Source organism: Octopus bimaculoides, chromosome 21 (genome assembly GCF_046866305.1).
Source record: "Octopus bimaculoides isolate indiv1 chromosome 21, ASM4686630v1, whole genome shotgun sequence".
In the NCBI taxonomy this organism is placed as follows: domain Eukaryota; kingdom Metazoa; phylum Mollusca; class Cephalopoda; order Octopoda; family Octopodidae; genus Octopus; species Octopus bimaculoides.
Window position 1 is genome coordinate 6,683,429 of NC_142948.1, and position 18,759 is coordinate 6,702,187.

At 36.2% G+C, this 18,759-nt stretch overlaps 2 protein-coding genes across 5 annotated transcripts in view; one reads left to right on the plus strand and one right to left on the minus strand.

Annotated features, from left to right (window-relative positions):
• Positions 1 to 11,168, minus strand: part of LOC106868097 (N-acetylneuraminate (7)9-O-acetyltransferase) — a 62,587-nt gene extending 51,419 nt beyond the window's left edge. For 2 of the 4 annotated variants that reach the window (XM_014913215.3, XM_014913213.3), the window contains exons 1-2: positions 10,995 to 11,168; positions 4,677 to 4,773 (exon numbers count right to left, since the gene is read on the minus strand). In XM_014913215.3, coding sequence (XP_014768701.1) covers positions 4,677 to 4,773; positions 10,995 to 11,160 — 263 coding nt within the window. In that variant the 5' untranslated portion in view covers positions 11,161 to 11,168. Of the gene's footprint in view, positions 1 to 4,676; positions 4,774 to 4,881; positions 5,518 to 10,994 lie in introns of those variants that run through there. The other 2 variants (XM_089338804.1, XM_089338803.1) reach the window with 2 other exon arrangements.
• Positions 11,169 to 11,216: 48 nt separating this feature from the next.
• Positions 11,217 to 18,500, plus strand: LOC106868101 (large ribosomal subunit protein uL23m). Its single transcript, XM_014913221.3, has 5 exons — positions 11,217 to 13,907; positions 16,272 to 16,421; positions 17,033 to 17,115; positions 17,377 to 17,453; positions 18,289 to 18,500. The coding sequence occupies exons 1-5, from the start codon at positions 13,894 to 13,896 to the stop codon at positions 18,442 to 18,444; spliced, it is 480 nt and encodes a 159-aa protein (XP_014768707.2). The 5' UTR covers positions 11,217 to 13,893; the 3' UTR covers positions 18,445 to 18,500.
• Positions 18,501 to 18,759: the final 259 nt, after the last annotated feature.

Here is an 18,759-nt window from a genome sequence, read left to right on the forward strand (position 1 = left end):
ATGCTAACAGTTCTGCCAACTTGCTACCTTCTTCCTTTCTTCTATAGGTACAAGGCCTGAAATTTTGGGGGAAGTGAATAGTTGATTACATAGACCCCAGTGCTTGACTGGTATTTTTTTCATTGACCCCCAAAAGGATGGAAGACAAGAAAAAATGCATGTAGAAATGGAACTAATAGTTTCATGTGAAGAGAACTCTATGGTGCATTCCAGAGACTGGTTTATTAAGTAGTTATTTTAATAAATTATCTTCATCATCACTTAATGTCCACTTTCCCTGCTGACATGGATTGGACAGTTTGACTGGAGATGTGAATTCCAATATTTTAAATCCAGGTTTGTCCCCATTAACGGGGGTGGCCAGATCTACCTCACTCTTACAGTAACTGCTTTCACATCATCTCGCTTGCTTTTGGGCGTCCTCCCTCCTCAAGCCAACCTTCCCAATCTCCTCCTCCACCTGTCCCCTCCACGTTTCCTTTGGTCGACCTTACTTTCGCAGTAAGCCGAAAAGCTGCACTAGGCTCCAGCTGTCTATTTTGGCATGGTCTCTATGGCCAGATGCCCTTCCTGACACCAACCACTTTACAGAGTGTACTGAGTGCCTTTTACATGGCATCGGCAAGGGTGCTTCTATGTGACACTGGCATAGGTGCTCTCTTTACATGGCACCGGCACATGCTTTTTAGGTGGCACCAGTACAAGTGCTTTTTACATGGTGCTGGCATGTAAAACAGGAACAAACAAAAAAATTCATTTTCAAAATTAATTGCAAAACATTGGGAACATATTTCATACAAAATATGGTCATGAAAAAGTGCACACACACTCTTTAAATACAATGAACTAAGACAAATTAGGTTAAACAACAACATCTTTTATCCACTTAGCCATGCTACCCCTCAATAATTATATGCTAATATATGCAAGTAATGATCACCTTTAATATCTCATCTTTTCAATAGGGACTGTTATAACCAATCCTTACCCTATCGCCCCCACCTCATTCCACACACACACACACACACATACACACAGGTACACACATGTGCACACACACAAAGTCTGAAGCCATGTGCCTATGATAGAAATTAATAATTATATATTATGATTCGCACAATTATAGCTAACTAATTGAAAAGATGAATCAATGATGTTCCAGGAAACAAACTAATTTTCCAATAACTGTGATATACATTAATTAATAATGCCAACATATCAATGTAATATTTCATGAAAATATTTATAAATATTTCCTATTCATTAATTGTATATTATTTCTCATCACCATCATCATCATCATAACTATTAATATCCATCACCATCAACATTACTAACATCATTTCTAACATTATATATTATTATTATTACTGAGTGAGAGAGCAGCACATGCAAACCAAAGTGAAACTGGGGTACAAACATATGAAGCCCAATATACCCATCATGATTAGCTGTCTGATAACGGTACACCAAGCATCTACATCACAACCATATGTGTGAGACATGGTGATCTCATATCAAGATAAACAGTGCATAACCTTGCATGTGGGGTCCAGTTAAAATTTTCTTCAGGTTGAGTAGCCCATCCCACTCAAAAGGTCCCTGAATAAGGTTTGTATTAGGTTGGTATCAAAAATGTTAAGGCTGATGAACAAAACACCCATTTTTCCAGAAGTGAATTATTCAAACCTCAAAGAATTCCTCTGAACACATGGCTATGATGCTCCCCTACTACTCCTGCTTGTGATCAGAGATGCACATATCGTCAGCCAGCAAGGGACATGCTCAACTAGTTAAGGTCAAACAACTGACAAGCAAATCTGTGGTATTGAGCAGAATATTTGCTGTAGCCCATCTTATATACCAAGACAGAACATGTACATGATAATACTTCCAGTTAAGAAAGCCAGTGCCTGGTATTGCATTAGGGCATTTATTATCATTATTATTATCATTTGTAATACTCTCTCTCCGGCCAGGTATCCTTGTACCTCCTCTACAGCAAGACACCTGATTCTGTCTCTCCGTCTCATTATAACCTTTCATCATCTGACACAAAAATCATCTCCTCCAAAAGGTTTTTGTTTTGCAAGTTACACGGTGATCCTGTCAGTGCAGGTACCACTTAAAAAGCATCCAGTCCACACTATAAAGTGGTTGGCATTTGGAAGGGTATCCAGCTGTAAAAACCTTGCCAAAACTGACCTCACCTGTGTTTGTGCCACGTAAAACGCACAAAGTCCACTCTGCTCAGTGGTTGGTGTTAGGAAAGGCATCCAGCTGTAAAAATCCTGCCAAAACAGTCACAGAAGTCTGGTGCCAGCTTCTGCCTGGCTGGCTCCCATCAAACTGTCCTACCCATACTAGCATGGAAGGTGGACATTAAACGATGATGATGTAATACCATGACGATCATTTCTAACATCATCATCACTATTTATATCACCATCGTCTGCATCATCATCATCAGCACTAACTACTCCACCATTATCCTTATCCTTAATAACATCATTATCCTCAGTAGCCATTACAACCAACAATAGTTTCAAATCTATTTTCCAAAGAAGAGCATTCAACAGGTTTTTATCAGTTGCAGACAACATGGCATCTGACACAAAAATCATCTCCTCCTGCCTACAAGAAGGTCATGTTGTTTTAAATGTTGTTCTGTTTGAAGAGTTTGACAGGAGATATGACATAGACATTGAGAAAACAAATCTTTGTGTTCTCCAGCAATAATTAGACTTCTATACCAAGCTCTCTCTGCATGCTCTCTCTCTCTCTCTCTCTCTCTCTCTCTCTCTCTCTCTATCACTCTCAACTCTCTCTTTTTGTTATAACAACATCATATAAAACCAGCTAAGTAGCAGTTTCCCTTCTCTAAAATGTGTGTCTCTCACACATGGAGCAACCTGAGGCTCTGGCAGAAAGACACTTGTCCAAAATGCCATGCAGTGGAATGAAACTGCAAACCAATGTGGTAATGAAACAAATTCCTTAATCATACAGCTATGTCCACACCCATAATTTGCTTGTGAAAGTGTTTGTTGTGGCCCTTGCCACTTTTACTCATTTTTTTTTTTTCACAACACCAAGGACTAATGTAAAAGGAACTACACCCAGTTTCTACATGACATCGATTACAACATGCCCCCACTGAATGGGAAGCTAGTCCATCACAGAATTAACTTCCCAGTTATTGTTAAAACACATTTACAGTTAAGTGGTGGACTGGAGCAATGTGAAATGAAGTGTTTTGCTCAAGAACACACTGCACTACCTGACCAGGGAATTGAAACCACAATCTTACAATCATGAGTACAACTCACTAACCACTAGGGCATGCTTCTTCACTTCTGCTTTTTTATTTTATTTTTTCATTTGTTTCAGTTGTTAGGTTGCGACCATGCTGGGGCACCGCCTTGAAAAATTTTTTATCGAATGTATCAACCCCTGTACTTATTTTTTTATAAAGCGTGGTACTTATTCTATCAAACTTTTTTGTCAAACCGCTAAGTTACAGGGGACATACACACTCCAGCGCCAGTTGTCAAGCAGTGGCAGGGGGACAACACAGACACAAAGACACACACATATACACATATATACGACAGGCTTCTTTCAGTTTCCATCTACCAAATCTACTTTCAAGGCTTTGGTTGGCCTGAGGAAATAGTAGATGACACTTGCCCAAGGTGCCAAACAGTGGAACTGAACCCAGAACCATGTGGTTGAGAAGCAAGCTTCTTACCATACAGCCTGAGTCTACTTAGCTTTCTTTTATTCTTTTTTCCCATATTTAATTTACTTTCTATTCTCCTGTGCACTGCAGGGTCCTCAGTGAAACAGAATCCTGGTGTATTACATTATTACATAAACAACACAAATGTGCGTTGTGTTCCATCATTTGGCCAATTACCTGCAAGATACAGGTCTGCTCAATCAGAACTAACCCAGGCTAAACAATTTCATACTTTATTTTATTTACCCCATTTTTTCCCCTTTTTTGTTTCCATTCATACTTTTAAATAAAATTAAAGAGACAGAGAAAAGAAGTAAAAAGAAAAATAAATATAATAAACTGGAAAGTAAATGAAAACAGAGAGAACTGAGAAAAAAAATTTCTTTCATGGCAACAAGAAGACTTAGAACCATGAAATGCAATTTTGTTGAATTAAAGCCAGCATGTATTGTATAGGTTCAAACCAATACATATGCATATAATCACTTTGCTTACACACACACATACACACACTGACTACTATTTTTGATAGAAAACTAATTTTTCTTTGAACTGAACACAGACTAACAAGGGAACCTCTATATGGTTGTTTGATCTTCTAGAAATAGGGTGTCATCATCATTGTTTAACGTCTGTTTTCCATGATGGCATGGGTTGAATGGTTTGATAGGAGCTGGCTAGCCAGTACTTGTTTTATCATCACCATCTCATCTTTAGATGTCTTGAGTGGAATCAACTCTATTCCAAGATTTGCCTCAAAATTCAGCTCAGATCTCTGAATTTAACTTCCTGTTGATCACCCAGCAATTTTAGGGATTCTAAAAGGGGTCAGAAACTTTATTCTTCTTCTGACTAAGCCATTGAAGGCAATGAAAGGTAGTAACACTATGATATATTCTTGTGCTAATGAACAATTAAATATTTGTCTACTTACGATTTAGTATATTTATGAGTCATACATCCATATGGTTGCCATGTACTATATCCTGGGAATCGCCCATCACTCAGTAGCCATTTGCAGGAATCATTGCCTGGAATAAAGACAGAATATTTAATACAATCAGAATTTTTTTAGTGCAATTAAAATTTTTTAGTACAATAAATCTACATCAAGATCTGAAAAATGTTTTAATATTTACATGTTAGTACAATTTGATCAACTTCATTTCCAGTCTTCACAATGTCTTTTTTTTTTTCCTATGTGTACATAATACTGGTCTGGATTTGAAACTTGATTTTTTCAGTCCTGGTCTATTAGTGATGGTAGTAGTGAAGAATTAGATTGACTGAATGTGTGAGGGAGGGGGTGTAATGGGAGAGAAGGGAAGAGAATTTAGGGGAAAAGGAGTCAAGTGTTTGGGCGAAAGACAAAATTCAGGTCCTGTGACAGGATTCTTGGCTGGAACAATTACTACAAGGGATTTTCATTTGAATCCACTAATTTATCAGTATTCCTACCAATATTTGCGTCTTGCACTCTACATCATCAACAGATATACAAACGTACATACATGTAGACATCATACATAAAAGATGACCCTCCATACAGTCTCCCTTCTACCAAATTCCATTCTTAAAGCATTGGTCAAACTAAGGCTATGGTAGAAAACATAGGCCCAAAACGACAAGCAGTAGGACAGAACCAGGAACCATGTAGGTGCAAAGTAAATTAATTAAACAAAAAAACATTTATCAAACATTTATCAAAATAACTAAACCCTTGAGCATAAAAAATATATTTAAAAACGCTTCTTAAAAACATTAGTCCATGTGCCTCCACTTGTTATAATGTACTTTACTTTATCAATGGTTCTGTTTACCAAACTTTAACAACCAGTGACACAAACATTTCAGTTCAATGTTTATTTACATACATTTAAAGTTCAAAGGTCATATGGTGCTTCAGTTCACTAGTTGTTTAAACATTTAAAATAAGCTGACATATAACCCCTTCCCATAAAAAAATTTAAAAAAAAAAAAAAAAACATTACATGCGGTGCCTTGTTTCATTTTACTGTTTAAAAAGCATTTTTACATGCTGTAAGGAACAATTTTAAAAGGTCATGGCATATTTTAGTCCACTACATGTTTAAATGCATAGGAAATGCTACAAGATGTATTTTTCACGTTTTACAAATAATACCATGGTTTTTTTTTCTCTTACAGATTTAAATGAGAAAGAATAATTTATGAGTTGTTATTTTAATTAAAAGATGAGTCTTGTGCGGTTTCTTTTAAAGCTATGTTGTAAGATTATTAATTATTTAAAAAGAAAGAATTAAGAGCTGTAGTTTAACCAACTATTCAAATAATAAAACTTTGCTATAATGTATTGTTGCTTTTTTTGTTCCTTCTCGAGCCACGCCTGGCTCATAAGGGCCGGTTTCCTGGTTTCATCGGCGTATAGGTTCCCCACCTGGATGGGACGCCAGTCTGTCACAGGTGAGCTGCTAGATGCAGGAGGAAAGAGTGAGAGAAAGTTGTGGCAAAAGAGTCAGCAGAAGTTCGCCATTAGGTTCTGCCAGAGCTGCGTGGAGCTTAAGTATTATGCTCATAAACACACATATTGTCCAGTCTGAGATTCGAACCCACGATCCCTCGACTGCGAGTCCGCTGCTCTAACCATTAGGCCATGTGCCTCCACTTGTTATAATGTACTACAGAAAATATTTATAGATTTGTTAGCCAACACTGTGTGTTACAATAAATACGTCTGTTCAACATGTTTGTGGATAGCACAAGAAGGAAAAGCTGTATATGCACAGTTCAATTCTTGCTGGAATCTTCATCAGTAACTGTGTACCCCATTTATCTATCCACAAACTTACAGCTTATGTCAGAGGTTAAAGTAAATTTCCTACAGTATTTCAACAAAGTCTGTGACTGACACTCAAGTCTTATTACTTTTATATTCGTCATGTCATATGCCCAATACATAAGATTGATGACTTATAAAGAGAGGGTTTTCTTTGTAAAAAAAATGTATTTATTTGCAATGATAATTTCTTGTGACAACGTTTGATACACCACCAACACAATTCAGGTCACCACAACAAAGATAAAGTCGAATGCAATGAAGAAGGCCATAAATTGCAGAAAAGTAATTGCGATTTGTGCATTTACATTTATCATTCTGACTATTAACATTCATTACAGTTGAGTAATTAATAGCTCACATTAATTACAAATGTAATCACAATATTTGGAGGATCTAACTTCAATAATGACATCACACTGGCTGCTTTATACTATCTAGTTATTACTCTGTTGTCCATTAGATCAGGGGTTTTCAAACTTTTTGACTTGCAGACCCCTTTATATTTCAGGCTTTACCTTAGGGACCCCCTTATAAATGCTCATGAAATTTATACATAAATATTTGCTTAAAATAACATATATTTTTACATTTATTTATTTAACAGTATTTAACACATAGGTTTATTGTCAATTAAAAGATTTCGATTAAAAAACATATAAAATCAAATTGCCCATAAAAAGTATTTGCTGTCTACGGACCCCTTGTCTTGTCCTTGCGGACCCCCTGTGGTCCGCGGACCACAGTTTGAAAACACCTGCATTATATAACTTTCTTTTCTTAATAGCTTCATTTAGTAGGAAGACACTTTCACTTCTAGGCCTGGTAAATATCAACCGTAATTGATGACATGGAAGGTACACTTCTTTCAAAAAAGACGCCACACCCACCCAGATACTATATGCAAAGCTGGGCCTCCCATAAGCTTTCTGATGCGTAAAAACTTGCCTTGAATACGCACTGCTGACATTAGAAGGCATCTAATATGTCCACGTGTCTTTTATGCCATCAAATAAAGTACTTCTGTCAACTAAATATTTCTACTTTCACGAGGCTCTGGAAACACAAAAGTGCCAAATAGAACAAACTTCTCAAATCACAGCTCACTTTTTGTGTAGCTTGTATTTGTATGTGTGTATATATATATATATATATATATATATATACAGATACATACACACATGCAAGCCAACAGAAAAGTTTCATTTCTTTGTTAATAAGGGAACAGTCAACTTTGTTAAAAGAAAAAAAAGCAAAATAATAAGCACACAAACACATATATACACATACATTTCACACATACCTGCACTGATATATGTATACGTGTTATTTTGTAATGCATGTATTTTGTTTGTTTCAGTCATTTGACTGCAACCATGCTGGAGCACTGACTTTAGTCGAACAAATCAACCCCAGGACTTATTCTTTGTAAGCCTAGTTACTTATTCTATCGGTCTCTTTTGCCGAACTAAGTTACGGAGACATAAACACATCAACATCGGTTGTCAAGTGATGGGGGGGGGGGGACAAACACACAAACATATACAAGTATATATATATATATATATATAAAACACCATTATTTGTACCATTTACAGCAAGATTTAGAATGATTATTTGCATATTTATTTTTAACATGTCAAGGCAGATTCAGATGCAAAATATGCTGGTCATTGTAGAGTATGTCATAGGAAAACAACTTCTCCCATTTATGACAACAGGCTGTTCAACACACTCAGCTCATTGGTGCACACCATTCTGGGACACCAGTGTTTTGGAATGCTTTAGTCTCATCAATCAGAAGCAGCCAGAACTCCAGACCTAAACACAGATGCTGGCTTTTGTTTATACTTTCAGCAAACAAATTGTTTTCTGATTGGTGCTTATATCTACTAACTGATAAAAAATCATTATTTGTGTTGTGTACAACGAAATCTGAAATGAATATTTGCATATCTATTCTTAACACGTCTAGGCAAGTTCCAATGCAAGATATGCTGTTCATTGTAGTGTACATCATAGGAAATGATGACAGTGTGTACAATACACTTGGCTCTGAAGTGGCTTGAATTGTAGAAACAGATTTACATTTTTTCACTGCTCTACCTACAAATTCAATTTGCAAAATCCAAATTAGATTTGTTTGCCATACCTGAAAACATGTAATATTTCAAGATTTGCTTGAATACTTCATAAAACAATCAAGTGCATCAGTGATGATGGTTATGTTATTTCATAACTTACTGTAGTCCCAGACTGACCAAAGCGTGGTTAGTGGATTTGGTGAATAGAAACTTAAAGAGGCTTAGTGCTGTTTAAGCCGTGTACAGGGATTCTTTCAGTAAAGTGAAAGTCGACAATGAATATAGTAAAGAATTTAGTGTACAGGTAGGATAATAATTACAGATGAACTCAGATCTTGTATTTAGGAAATTCATTAATTTGTTTTATGCTTTTAGGAGTCACTTCTCATGTGTTCATAAACTGCATCTTTTTGTACCCTTCATACAGTATGTACTTCACTCTATTATTTTCCATGTCATATTAAAATCAGTGTTTCATTGTGTTAAGAGCCAAATGAAAGAAATTTGATAAAATCGTTTTCTGTTCAACAAGCCTGAAGGATGAAGTATGGTGAAAGTAATGTTGTTTGATTTTCCCTGTCATTCCCATATAGTGCTTATGTTCTATCGTTTGTGATTTAGCAGGGGTTTAGGGATGTAAGTAATTTTATCTTTAAAACCAATGTTATTAAAGCACTATTGTAATAGGGAGTTGCCTATTACCAGGTACTGTTGTAGTAGGGAGTGTAGGGCAGCAAGACTGGATTCATCTACACCATCGAATACCCCATACAAATAAAGAATGATCCTATAGGCTCAGCTGTTTTTTGTTTGTGTGTTATTTTTTATATTATTACTGAGGCAGAGTCCTTAGAAACTTTGTGTGCATAATAATTTCTTTGTTGTCTGACACAACAGAGTAGAAATTGAGAGATCAAAGGGCAAAAATCAACAATATCGAACTGAGTGACCCCAACAATGTTTATTATTAAAATACTTAAACCAATTAATTATTGAACTACTTTCCTTCCATTTCTGGAGTCTGATTGCGTTTCTAATTCAATTATTAATCTTACTTTAGATATTCACCCTGATTTAGCTAGATGAAAACACATTTTCACTTAAAAGTAGAATTTTAGTGAAGGTCTTTATCTTTGAGTTACTCGTCACGCTTAACCTATTTTGATATAACAATTTTTAGGTTTGCTTTTACCTCCAATATTTACATTGTATGTGTGCAGTCTTCTGCCTAGCCAGCTTCTCACAAACCGTCCAACAGATACCAGCATGGAAAACGGACGTTAAATGAAGATGATGTTGATGTACATTCGCTAGTCTGTGCATACTTGGTAGTAATATTCTTGTTAAGTAATCATGTATGTGTTATTTCTACTTTGTGTACATTGCTGGTATTTATTAGAGAAAATAAAGAATACATATATTTTTTTAATTTGTTGAGATACATAATGTCAGCGCGAAGTTTATTTTGATAAGATGTAGCATACATGGAGAAGTGTGTGTTTTAGGGGCCTGTTTCGAATAGTATTAGGTTTTCAATCTTTGTGGAGAGAGACTTTATTGATAACCTTTACCTGTATGTGTATGGTACACAGGTAAATAGGTAGTGTCAGTTCAATACCACATACAATTCACAACATACTATGTCTGATACATCGGGTCAATCCTCATTGCAAGCCGCCGAAAAAAGAAAAATCCCGGAGTCTAATTTCAACACTAAGACTAAATACTGAATATTAACTATATAATGCTATATATATATATATACATACACACACAGTATCGTATCATCTATCAGTATGTGGATGTGCGTCTGCATCAATCTTATCGTTCAGTTACAATTAGTGGTTTCGGAATGAATTCTCAACGCGACAGTGCGAGATCTCTCTTTCTTATATATATATATATATATATATATATATATATAGGCATATATATATATATATATATATGAATATAGTTATTAATGAAAGTTTGAAGTTAGTGAGTATATTTTGTGAACATAAAAAGCAAACGTGTGTATATGTGATCATAACGATACCTGAGTTAGTATCTGTCGGTGTATGTGTGCATCTGTTAGTGTATGTATGTGTGCGTGCGTGTGTAACGAAGTATTCTTGATGCGAAAACCAAGTTTAATAGTTTTAGACATATTTTTATAGATATACAGTAAACAAGGCCTCACAAAAAATAATATATGCTACATAATATATTTGAGATATAAGAGGCAAAACAATTGACGAAAAAAAGTACGTAGTAACATAATCTCTGACAGATTGTATGTTATGTGAAATAGACTGGGATATTGCAAGAAGAAAAATAATGCGAATTGTTTGAATAAATATGACGCATTTACCGTATTTTAAATGTATAATTCCATGATATGCAATAAAACCAATAATCATAATAAAAGCGACAAATTTTGCATTCTCAACATTGAGGTAGTGAGTTATTTCGTGTGTAGCAGAAGTGTTTCTGGGTGTCGCGGTGGTTTGTCTGCTGCTACAGTGTGGGTCCGCCATTCCGCGATGAGCCTCGTGTTTACGAGTGATCTCCCTTTCATATCGTTCTTCACTTCATACTCAACCGGCCTTTTCCTTTGTATTTAGGATTTAGATTCTTGTGTCGTATACGTTTATTTCTTTAGAAATATACAAACAACGTCAAATTGTATAGTCTAACGGCTAGGCATTTCTCAAGAGCAAACATTATTGGGATAAGTGAAATGAAATGGCTTCCATGTTTGTTTCATTGAGAAATTCGCTTTTCAATTAGGTTAGTTGTGGCCTGGTGGTAAGAAGTGTGCGTGTCAACCACATGGTTCTGGGTTCAGTCCCCCTGTGTGACAACTTGGGCAAGTGCCTTCTGCTATAGCCCTGGCCTGACCAAAGCCTTTTGAGAAGATATGGTAGAAGGAAGTTGAAAGCCTGACGTGTGTGTGTGTGTGTATAATACATACATACAAAGGGCGAAATGCTTAGCGGTATTTCGTCTGCTGTTACGTTCTGAGTTCAAATTCCGCCGAGGTCGACTTTGCCTTTCATCCTTTCGGGGTCGATTAAATAAGTACCAGTTACGCACTGGGATCGATGTTATCGACTTAATCTTTGTTTGTACCCTCTATGTTTAGCCCCTTGTGGGCAATAAAGAAATAAGAAATAATAATACATACATACACACACACATTCGTTTGTGTCTCCCTATCTTGACATCGTGTGACAGCTGTAAATAATTGCCACCGTGATACAAGCTGTGTAATTCATTTCCAATATTCTTGAAGAATATGTCTGGTCATGAGGGAATAATATCTTGTGAGTGGGTAGTACATGCGCAAAAATTTGGTATATGAACTTTTGATCAGGAAATGGGCACTATGTACATTATTAGCGCTATGTAAATTATGATGTCCTCAGTATTGCCCACTAACATTAACAAATGCCAAAGTTCTGGTTGAATAAAGCATGTAAACACTGATGAATAAGATACTGTACTTATAAAACACAACTCATTTTCCCCATGAAATTCAAAGTCCTTCAGTGAACAGTTTTCTGGTGTCTTATCTTTTACTTGTTTCATTCATTGGACTGTGGTCATGTTCCTCCCATTCTCCTTCTGCAATCTTGCAAACTTACCCACCCACTCACTCAATCCAATCTTTGGTCTCACTTCACTTATATACACCACCCTATAACTTGAGCGCAAAGTAACCCTTCCTCTATCCTAGTCCTCCACCTCAGCTGAAGGGTCTTGTCTTGCAAATTATTGCTGCTGGTGCCACAGAAAAAGCACTAAGTCCACACTGTAAAGTGGTTGGTATCACAAAGGGCATCCCACCATGCAAACTATGTCATACAAGAGAGAAATAAGAATGGTAGCTTGGTGTCAAGTTTGATGCCCCTTTCATTCCATAGCCGATGACAGAGTTTGCCAAATGCGTTGGCTACCTTTGCAAGATGGTTGATGATTTCAAGGGAAGCGCACAAATTCACATTACTACCAAGATATGTAAATGACCTCACATAATTTAGGTTTTTCCCATCAACCTATATACAAGTGTCAGGAAAATTGTGAACCGGTGGCCTCTGCTTGACACCTCGAATTTGTTTAGGAGTAGAGCAAGGTTGGTGGATTACTTCCGTCTTCTTTATGCTGATAGTCAAACCAAAAGCTTTACATGCAGCAAAAATACCACTATAGAAGTCCTTGAGCTTCCTCTAAGGGGGTCTCTACTAGTGCAGTAGCATCTGCAAAAAGTAGATCATGAATGATACAAGTACATAGCAACGTTCTGGCTTTCAAACGCTGATGATTGAATAGATCACCACTTGTTCAAAACTATTATCTTGATATGAGATCACCATGTCGCGCACATATGGTTGTGATACATGTGCCTGGTGTACCCTTATCAGACGGGTAGTCATGATGGGTATAATGGGCTTCGTATATTTTACCCCAGTGTCACTTTGATGGTATGCACTGCTCTCTCACTCAATAATAATAATTATAATAACAGCAATAATAATAATAATGATAAATTATTTCTATTATAGGCACAAGGCCTGAATTTTGAGGGAGGGGGTAAGCCAATTACATCGACCCCCAGTACTCATCTAGTACTTATTTTATCGATACCGAAAGGATTAAAGGCAAAGTCGACCCCGGCGGAATTTGAACTCACAGCGTGAAGACAAACGAAATGTTGTTAAGCATTTCGCCCGTCGTGGTAACGATTCTGGCAGCTCACCGAATGAATAATAATGCTAATAACAATAATAATAATAATCCTTTCTACTATAGGCACAAAGCCTGAAATTTTGGGGGAATGTGCCATCGACTAGATCGAACCCGGAACGCAACTGGTACTTAATTTATTGACTCCGAAAGGATGAAAGGCAAAGTCGACCTCGGCGGAATTTGAACTCAGAACGTAGCGATAGACGAAATATCGCTAAGCGTTTCGCCCAAGGCCTAAAATTTTGAGAGAAGAGGCTAATCGATTACATCGACCCACAACTAATACTTATTTTACCAACCCTAAAAGGATGAAAGACAAAGTCGATTCCAGTGGTATTTGAACTCAGAAAGTTAAAACTGATTTCATCCGGTGTGCTAACGATTCTGCCGGCTCGCTACCTTAACCGATAAAAATAAAACAGTAACAACCAAACTACTTTTCGTTTCTTCAAGACGAAGCTTGCGCAGCACACGATCCAAAGGACATAACTCTTGATGACACTAGGATAAACTAAACCAACATGGCGCACAGACTGTAAGTAATACCGCTTCAATAACATATTCTGAGCCATTTATAATAATCTAGCTAGCCACATTGAAATTTTTGCATGTGTTTTACTTCCATATAGTCCTAAATTGTTGTGAAATTTTTCTTAAGAATGGATGGCATATGTTTATGCTTTGTCGATCATCGAAATGGTCGTTAATTTTCATTTCCAAAGCAAAAGACAAAATCTCCTCCTAACTCTCCTGGTTTATTTATCTCTCTCGTTTACCTAATATTTAATAAAAGTCTGCTTCCATCGCTGATAACTAATATATATATATATATATATATATATATATATATATATATATATATATATACACACGCACACACATAAGCATACATATGTGCGTGTGTTTACACAAACATACAACGTTTATTATATTTGTAAAGTAATATACTTTCTCTGTAGATTTAAAACATCCCATATAAATACCCTTAAATAACGAAGGACACATTAGATTAATGTAGACCTCCATGCACTTATTGGTCCGCACAGGAATGCTTTTCATCTCAAACAATAATAAACATTATCCCAAATCATATTCATTCGAAATCTTATCCTGATGATATTAGGGGTCAGGCCTATATCTTAAGTAAAGGCACTGTCATGCCTAAGTAAATACTCTTTTATGTAAGTAAAAACAACGATGAAAAAATATCCTTATTCTTTGAAACAAGACCAGAGGATTTTTGGAATGTCTGCATCAAGTTTACTGTGTTTTGCCTTTATTCAATTATTTTAACTAAATTTCCTTCATGCTGTCTGTGTTAAAGCCAAAATTAATAGAACAAGGTTACAGTTAATGGAATCGACAATAATATCATTGAAATTAGACCGATCGAAGAACTGTATAAGATAAAATAGTCACTCGGTTTGCCAGAAATAAAAGTCAAATTTTCATCAAGTCATTCATTACCGTCTTAAACTATAAGGACTCGTAAGAAAATGTAGTTCCAGAAACATTGCGGCTGGAAGCTGGACAGGGTGGCCACTTCTAAAACGCTTTGGGTCATTTATCAGGGCTGATTTGGATCCAAACCATAACAACTCCTCTCCTACTCAGTCTGAAAATGGTTATGCAGTCGCTCGACCCATTACGAATAAGAGCTAAATCTCTCCCAGATCATACCTTATTGTCTTTAAAAAAAGCAAAGTACGTTTTAGGCTTCTAAAAAAAAAAACTGGATAATCGCATCTCTGCTTCATCAAGACAAACTTACCTTACGGATTAGTTGGTTTGGTGTTTTGTATATTCTGAGTTGATATGATAAGTGCCAGTTATATTCTGGAGTCAGGTATAATCCTTATAATTTTGTGTATGACTGTCACGATGGTGTTTAATTATTTCATTTGTTATGTCCAGACGAGAGAGTGATATCTGTGGCTTTTACAAGCCTTCTGCATGTATTTTGTTTTTATACAGCTCATGTTAAGGCCTTCTGCTATATATATATATATAGAAAGTGTTCAAATATTTTAGAGTCTCTTTTAAGACATATGAACTACTGGCCAATATAAATATGTGTGTGAGATTATCATCATCATATACTTCATCCATTATCTGTGCTGGCATGGGTTGGATGGTTTGACCAGGGCTGGTAAGCTGAGGGGCTGCATCAGGATCCAGTCTGATTTGGCATGGTTTCTATGGCTGCATGCCCTTCTTAATGCCAACCACTCCAAGAGTATAATGGGTGCTTTTATGTGCCAGTTGCATGACACCAGTATTTGCCATGGATGGATCTTCCTTCTCAAGCACAGCGTATTGCCAAAGGTCTTGGTCATTTGTTATTACCTCCGTGAGTCCCAGTACTTGAAAGGTGTTTTTTACGTGCCACTGGCACAGGTGCTAGTTATGCGACACTGGCACTGGCCATGAGGCCCAACGCTCAAAAGATACTTTTTACATACCACTTACGTGCCACTGACAACAGCCACGACTATGATTTCACTTGGCTTGACAGGTCTTCTCAAGCACAGCACATCACCCACCAAAGGGTTCAGTCACTAGTCATTGTCTCCATGAGGCCCAACGTTCAAAGATCATGCTTCACTACCTCATCCTATGTCTTCCTGGGAGAAGAAGCCCCAATATTTCATCACCATCTTTCCAAACAAATTCAGTAACAATGCCATCATTCCCAGGGGCTTTCTTGATGTTCATCAATTTTACAGCTACAGGTGGAGCATCAAACTGACGAGTCACAGGAGCCTGTGCAAGCCCTTTGATTTTTGATCATATATGTGCATCTACATACATACATTTATCCATCCATGCATCCATCTATCAATCCATCAATCAATCATATAATGTTATTTAAATTATACATTTGATTACCTTGATGTAGGCCCTTATGGAAACGGTGTATTCCTCAGTATCCAATATACTGGAAAGGCGATCCACAACGCTATTTATTTCTTCCACAATTTTGGATGAAAATGGTAAAACCAAAAGGAAAAGTTCCACCTAACAGAGTTCAGTTCATTGTACATCCACAGTAAGTATAGTTTTTCTTCCTCTATTTCAAAGTCTCTCAGAAATTGATTAGCAGAAACCAGCATTGGTTGTCAAGCGATGTTGGGGAGACAAACAGACACAAATATATACACACACACACACATATATATACATATATATGACAGGCTTCTTTCAGTTTCCGTCTACCACAAGGCTTTGGTCGGCCTTAGGCTATAGAAGACACTTGCCCAAGGTGCCACGCAGTTGGACTGAACCCGGAACCATGTGGTTTGTAAGCAAGCTACTTACCACACAGCCACTCCTACGCCTTATTAAAAGTGTGTGAGACAGCGCCAGTGGTGTCAAAGTAGAAAGAATTCAACAAGAATTCAGTTTTATGCAGTAACCACACGGCTGAAACACTTTTGGGAAAGGTATGAAAGTCACAACTCCTATTTATCTATACCATGAAGTCAAACAGAAAACAGGTGCTTAGTTTTTATTTCAGCTTTGTTTAAATTAGTTTAACAGTTTATTTTTGGTCTTCAGTATATTCTAAGCAATTCTGTATAATCTCTTGTGTACATGCACACACACTCACACTCTCTCTCAGGTTGCAATCACTTGTTTTCTCTGTTCTTTATTTTGCAGGATGAGTAAAATTGATATAAAAAACTATTTAGAGAAGATCTACAAAGTCCCAGTAGTGTCTGTTTCAACAAGAGTTTATGAAGGTGAGATCATCATGAATATTTTAATGCCTACTTGAAATAAAATCAGCACTGTTGCATCAATGAATCATTTATTGGTTTTTGTGACAATGAAGCTCTTGTCAGTTATACCTCTCTGTGGTACCTTGTGCTAAGCAGGTAGATTTAACCTATTATGAAACTGAACATTTCATGGTCATGGCAGCCATGCCTTTCTTAAATATTGCTCCTGTAATTTACTTGCAATTGCTGCCAGTTTCCTTTTTTTTTTCTTTTAATATCCAGGTGAAGAAAAGAAACACCCTGAAAAAAGATATGTTGCTTTCCGTGAAGATGATTACAAAATGGCATTTGTTCAGTTGGTGAGTAAAAGAAAAAAAATCCATGAATAATCTTATATTGTAAAAGTCAAACTCATCTCAACTTGTCTGTCTGTCATAACATGTGTAGAAGGAGGGAAGAAGGGGAGGAGAAAAAGTTGTTGAGAGAAATACAGTAAGAGAGAGAGAGTGAAAGATAGATAGATAGGTAGTGTCTTCACCATATAACTAAGTTTTGATTTAAAACATGGGAATTTTAAATGGAACTCTGTCAGCACAATGCAACACAGACTAACAAATATTTTTACTGGTAGCACAGTGATGGGTAGCAACCTGGTTAGTATAATTAGGGAGGTAATTGTAGTTTTGATATGTGTAGAAGATTGTTTGGGATTTTGTTTTCATTTGTATATCTTTATTCATTTACAATAAGCTTGTTATTATTAATTAGATTGAACTTGCAATCTTTCCTCTCACCAAACCTTTGTTTCCTCTAAAATATTACAAAGCAAAATTGGAAGCCTGTTCTTATATGAAATTAACTTTTTATTTCTAAGCTGCAATGGGAGATTCTCCTTGTATAGTGATCAGCAAATTCTCACTAACAAATGATTTAGCTTAGATATGGGATATTTTCTAATAAATTTATCATAATTTTTTATGCTTGTATCTGGCTGTAGAAAAATTCTGTCTCAATGCATATAAAAGTAAACATTAAGACATAATATATATTTAGTTGCTAGAAATTCTTGCTATAGGGAGGTTTATGGGGTTACAAGGAAAATTACATTGTAGGGTTTGAAGTTTAAGAATTGAATAAATATGTCATCCTTTTCAGTTCATTTTTATAAGTTATATTGTTATTTTGATTCCCCAGGGTGGAGACCACACATTTGAATTTCCAGATATTTTTGATGGAAAGAAAACCAATATTGAGAAAGAAGTTGAGGAATTCAAAAACCTGAAGAAAAATCAATCAATTGATGAACAAAAGAATTGGAGTAAACTTTCTATACCTCCTTGGTTTAGATAATAATAACCTTCATAATATTGTAGTTTTTGAAATTAATAAATTTGCAGTTTGTTATATTCTTTGTTTACATTATTATCATTGTAGTCTGGCTCTATATGATCTGAATTCAAATCCTGTTGTGGTCAACTTTTCCTTTCATTCCTCTGGAGTCTATAAAATAAAGAACCAGTTGTACATTGATATCGATATAATTGACTAACATTTGCCCCCAAAATTTCAAACTTGGTGAAATAATTATCATCATCATATTTCAGCTCTTTGTGTTCTGAATTCAATATCTGCTGAAATCAACTTGGCATTTCATCATTTCTGGGT

What these genes read in the sequence shown, in the direction of transcription:
- LOC106868101 (XM_014913221.3), top strand. An exon ending in CAGTTCATTGTACATCCACA is followed by an intron (nt 16,422 to 17,032) that starts GTAAGTATAGTT and finishes TTTATTTTGCAG; the next exon opens with GATGAGTAAAATTGATATAA. An exon ending in AAATGGCATTTGTTCAGTTG is followed by an intron (nt 17,454 to 18,288) that starts GTGAGTAAAAGA and finishes TTGATTCCCCAG; the next exon opens with GGTGGAGACCACACATTTGA.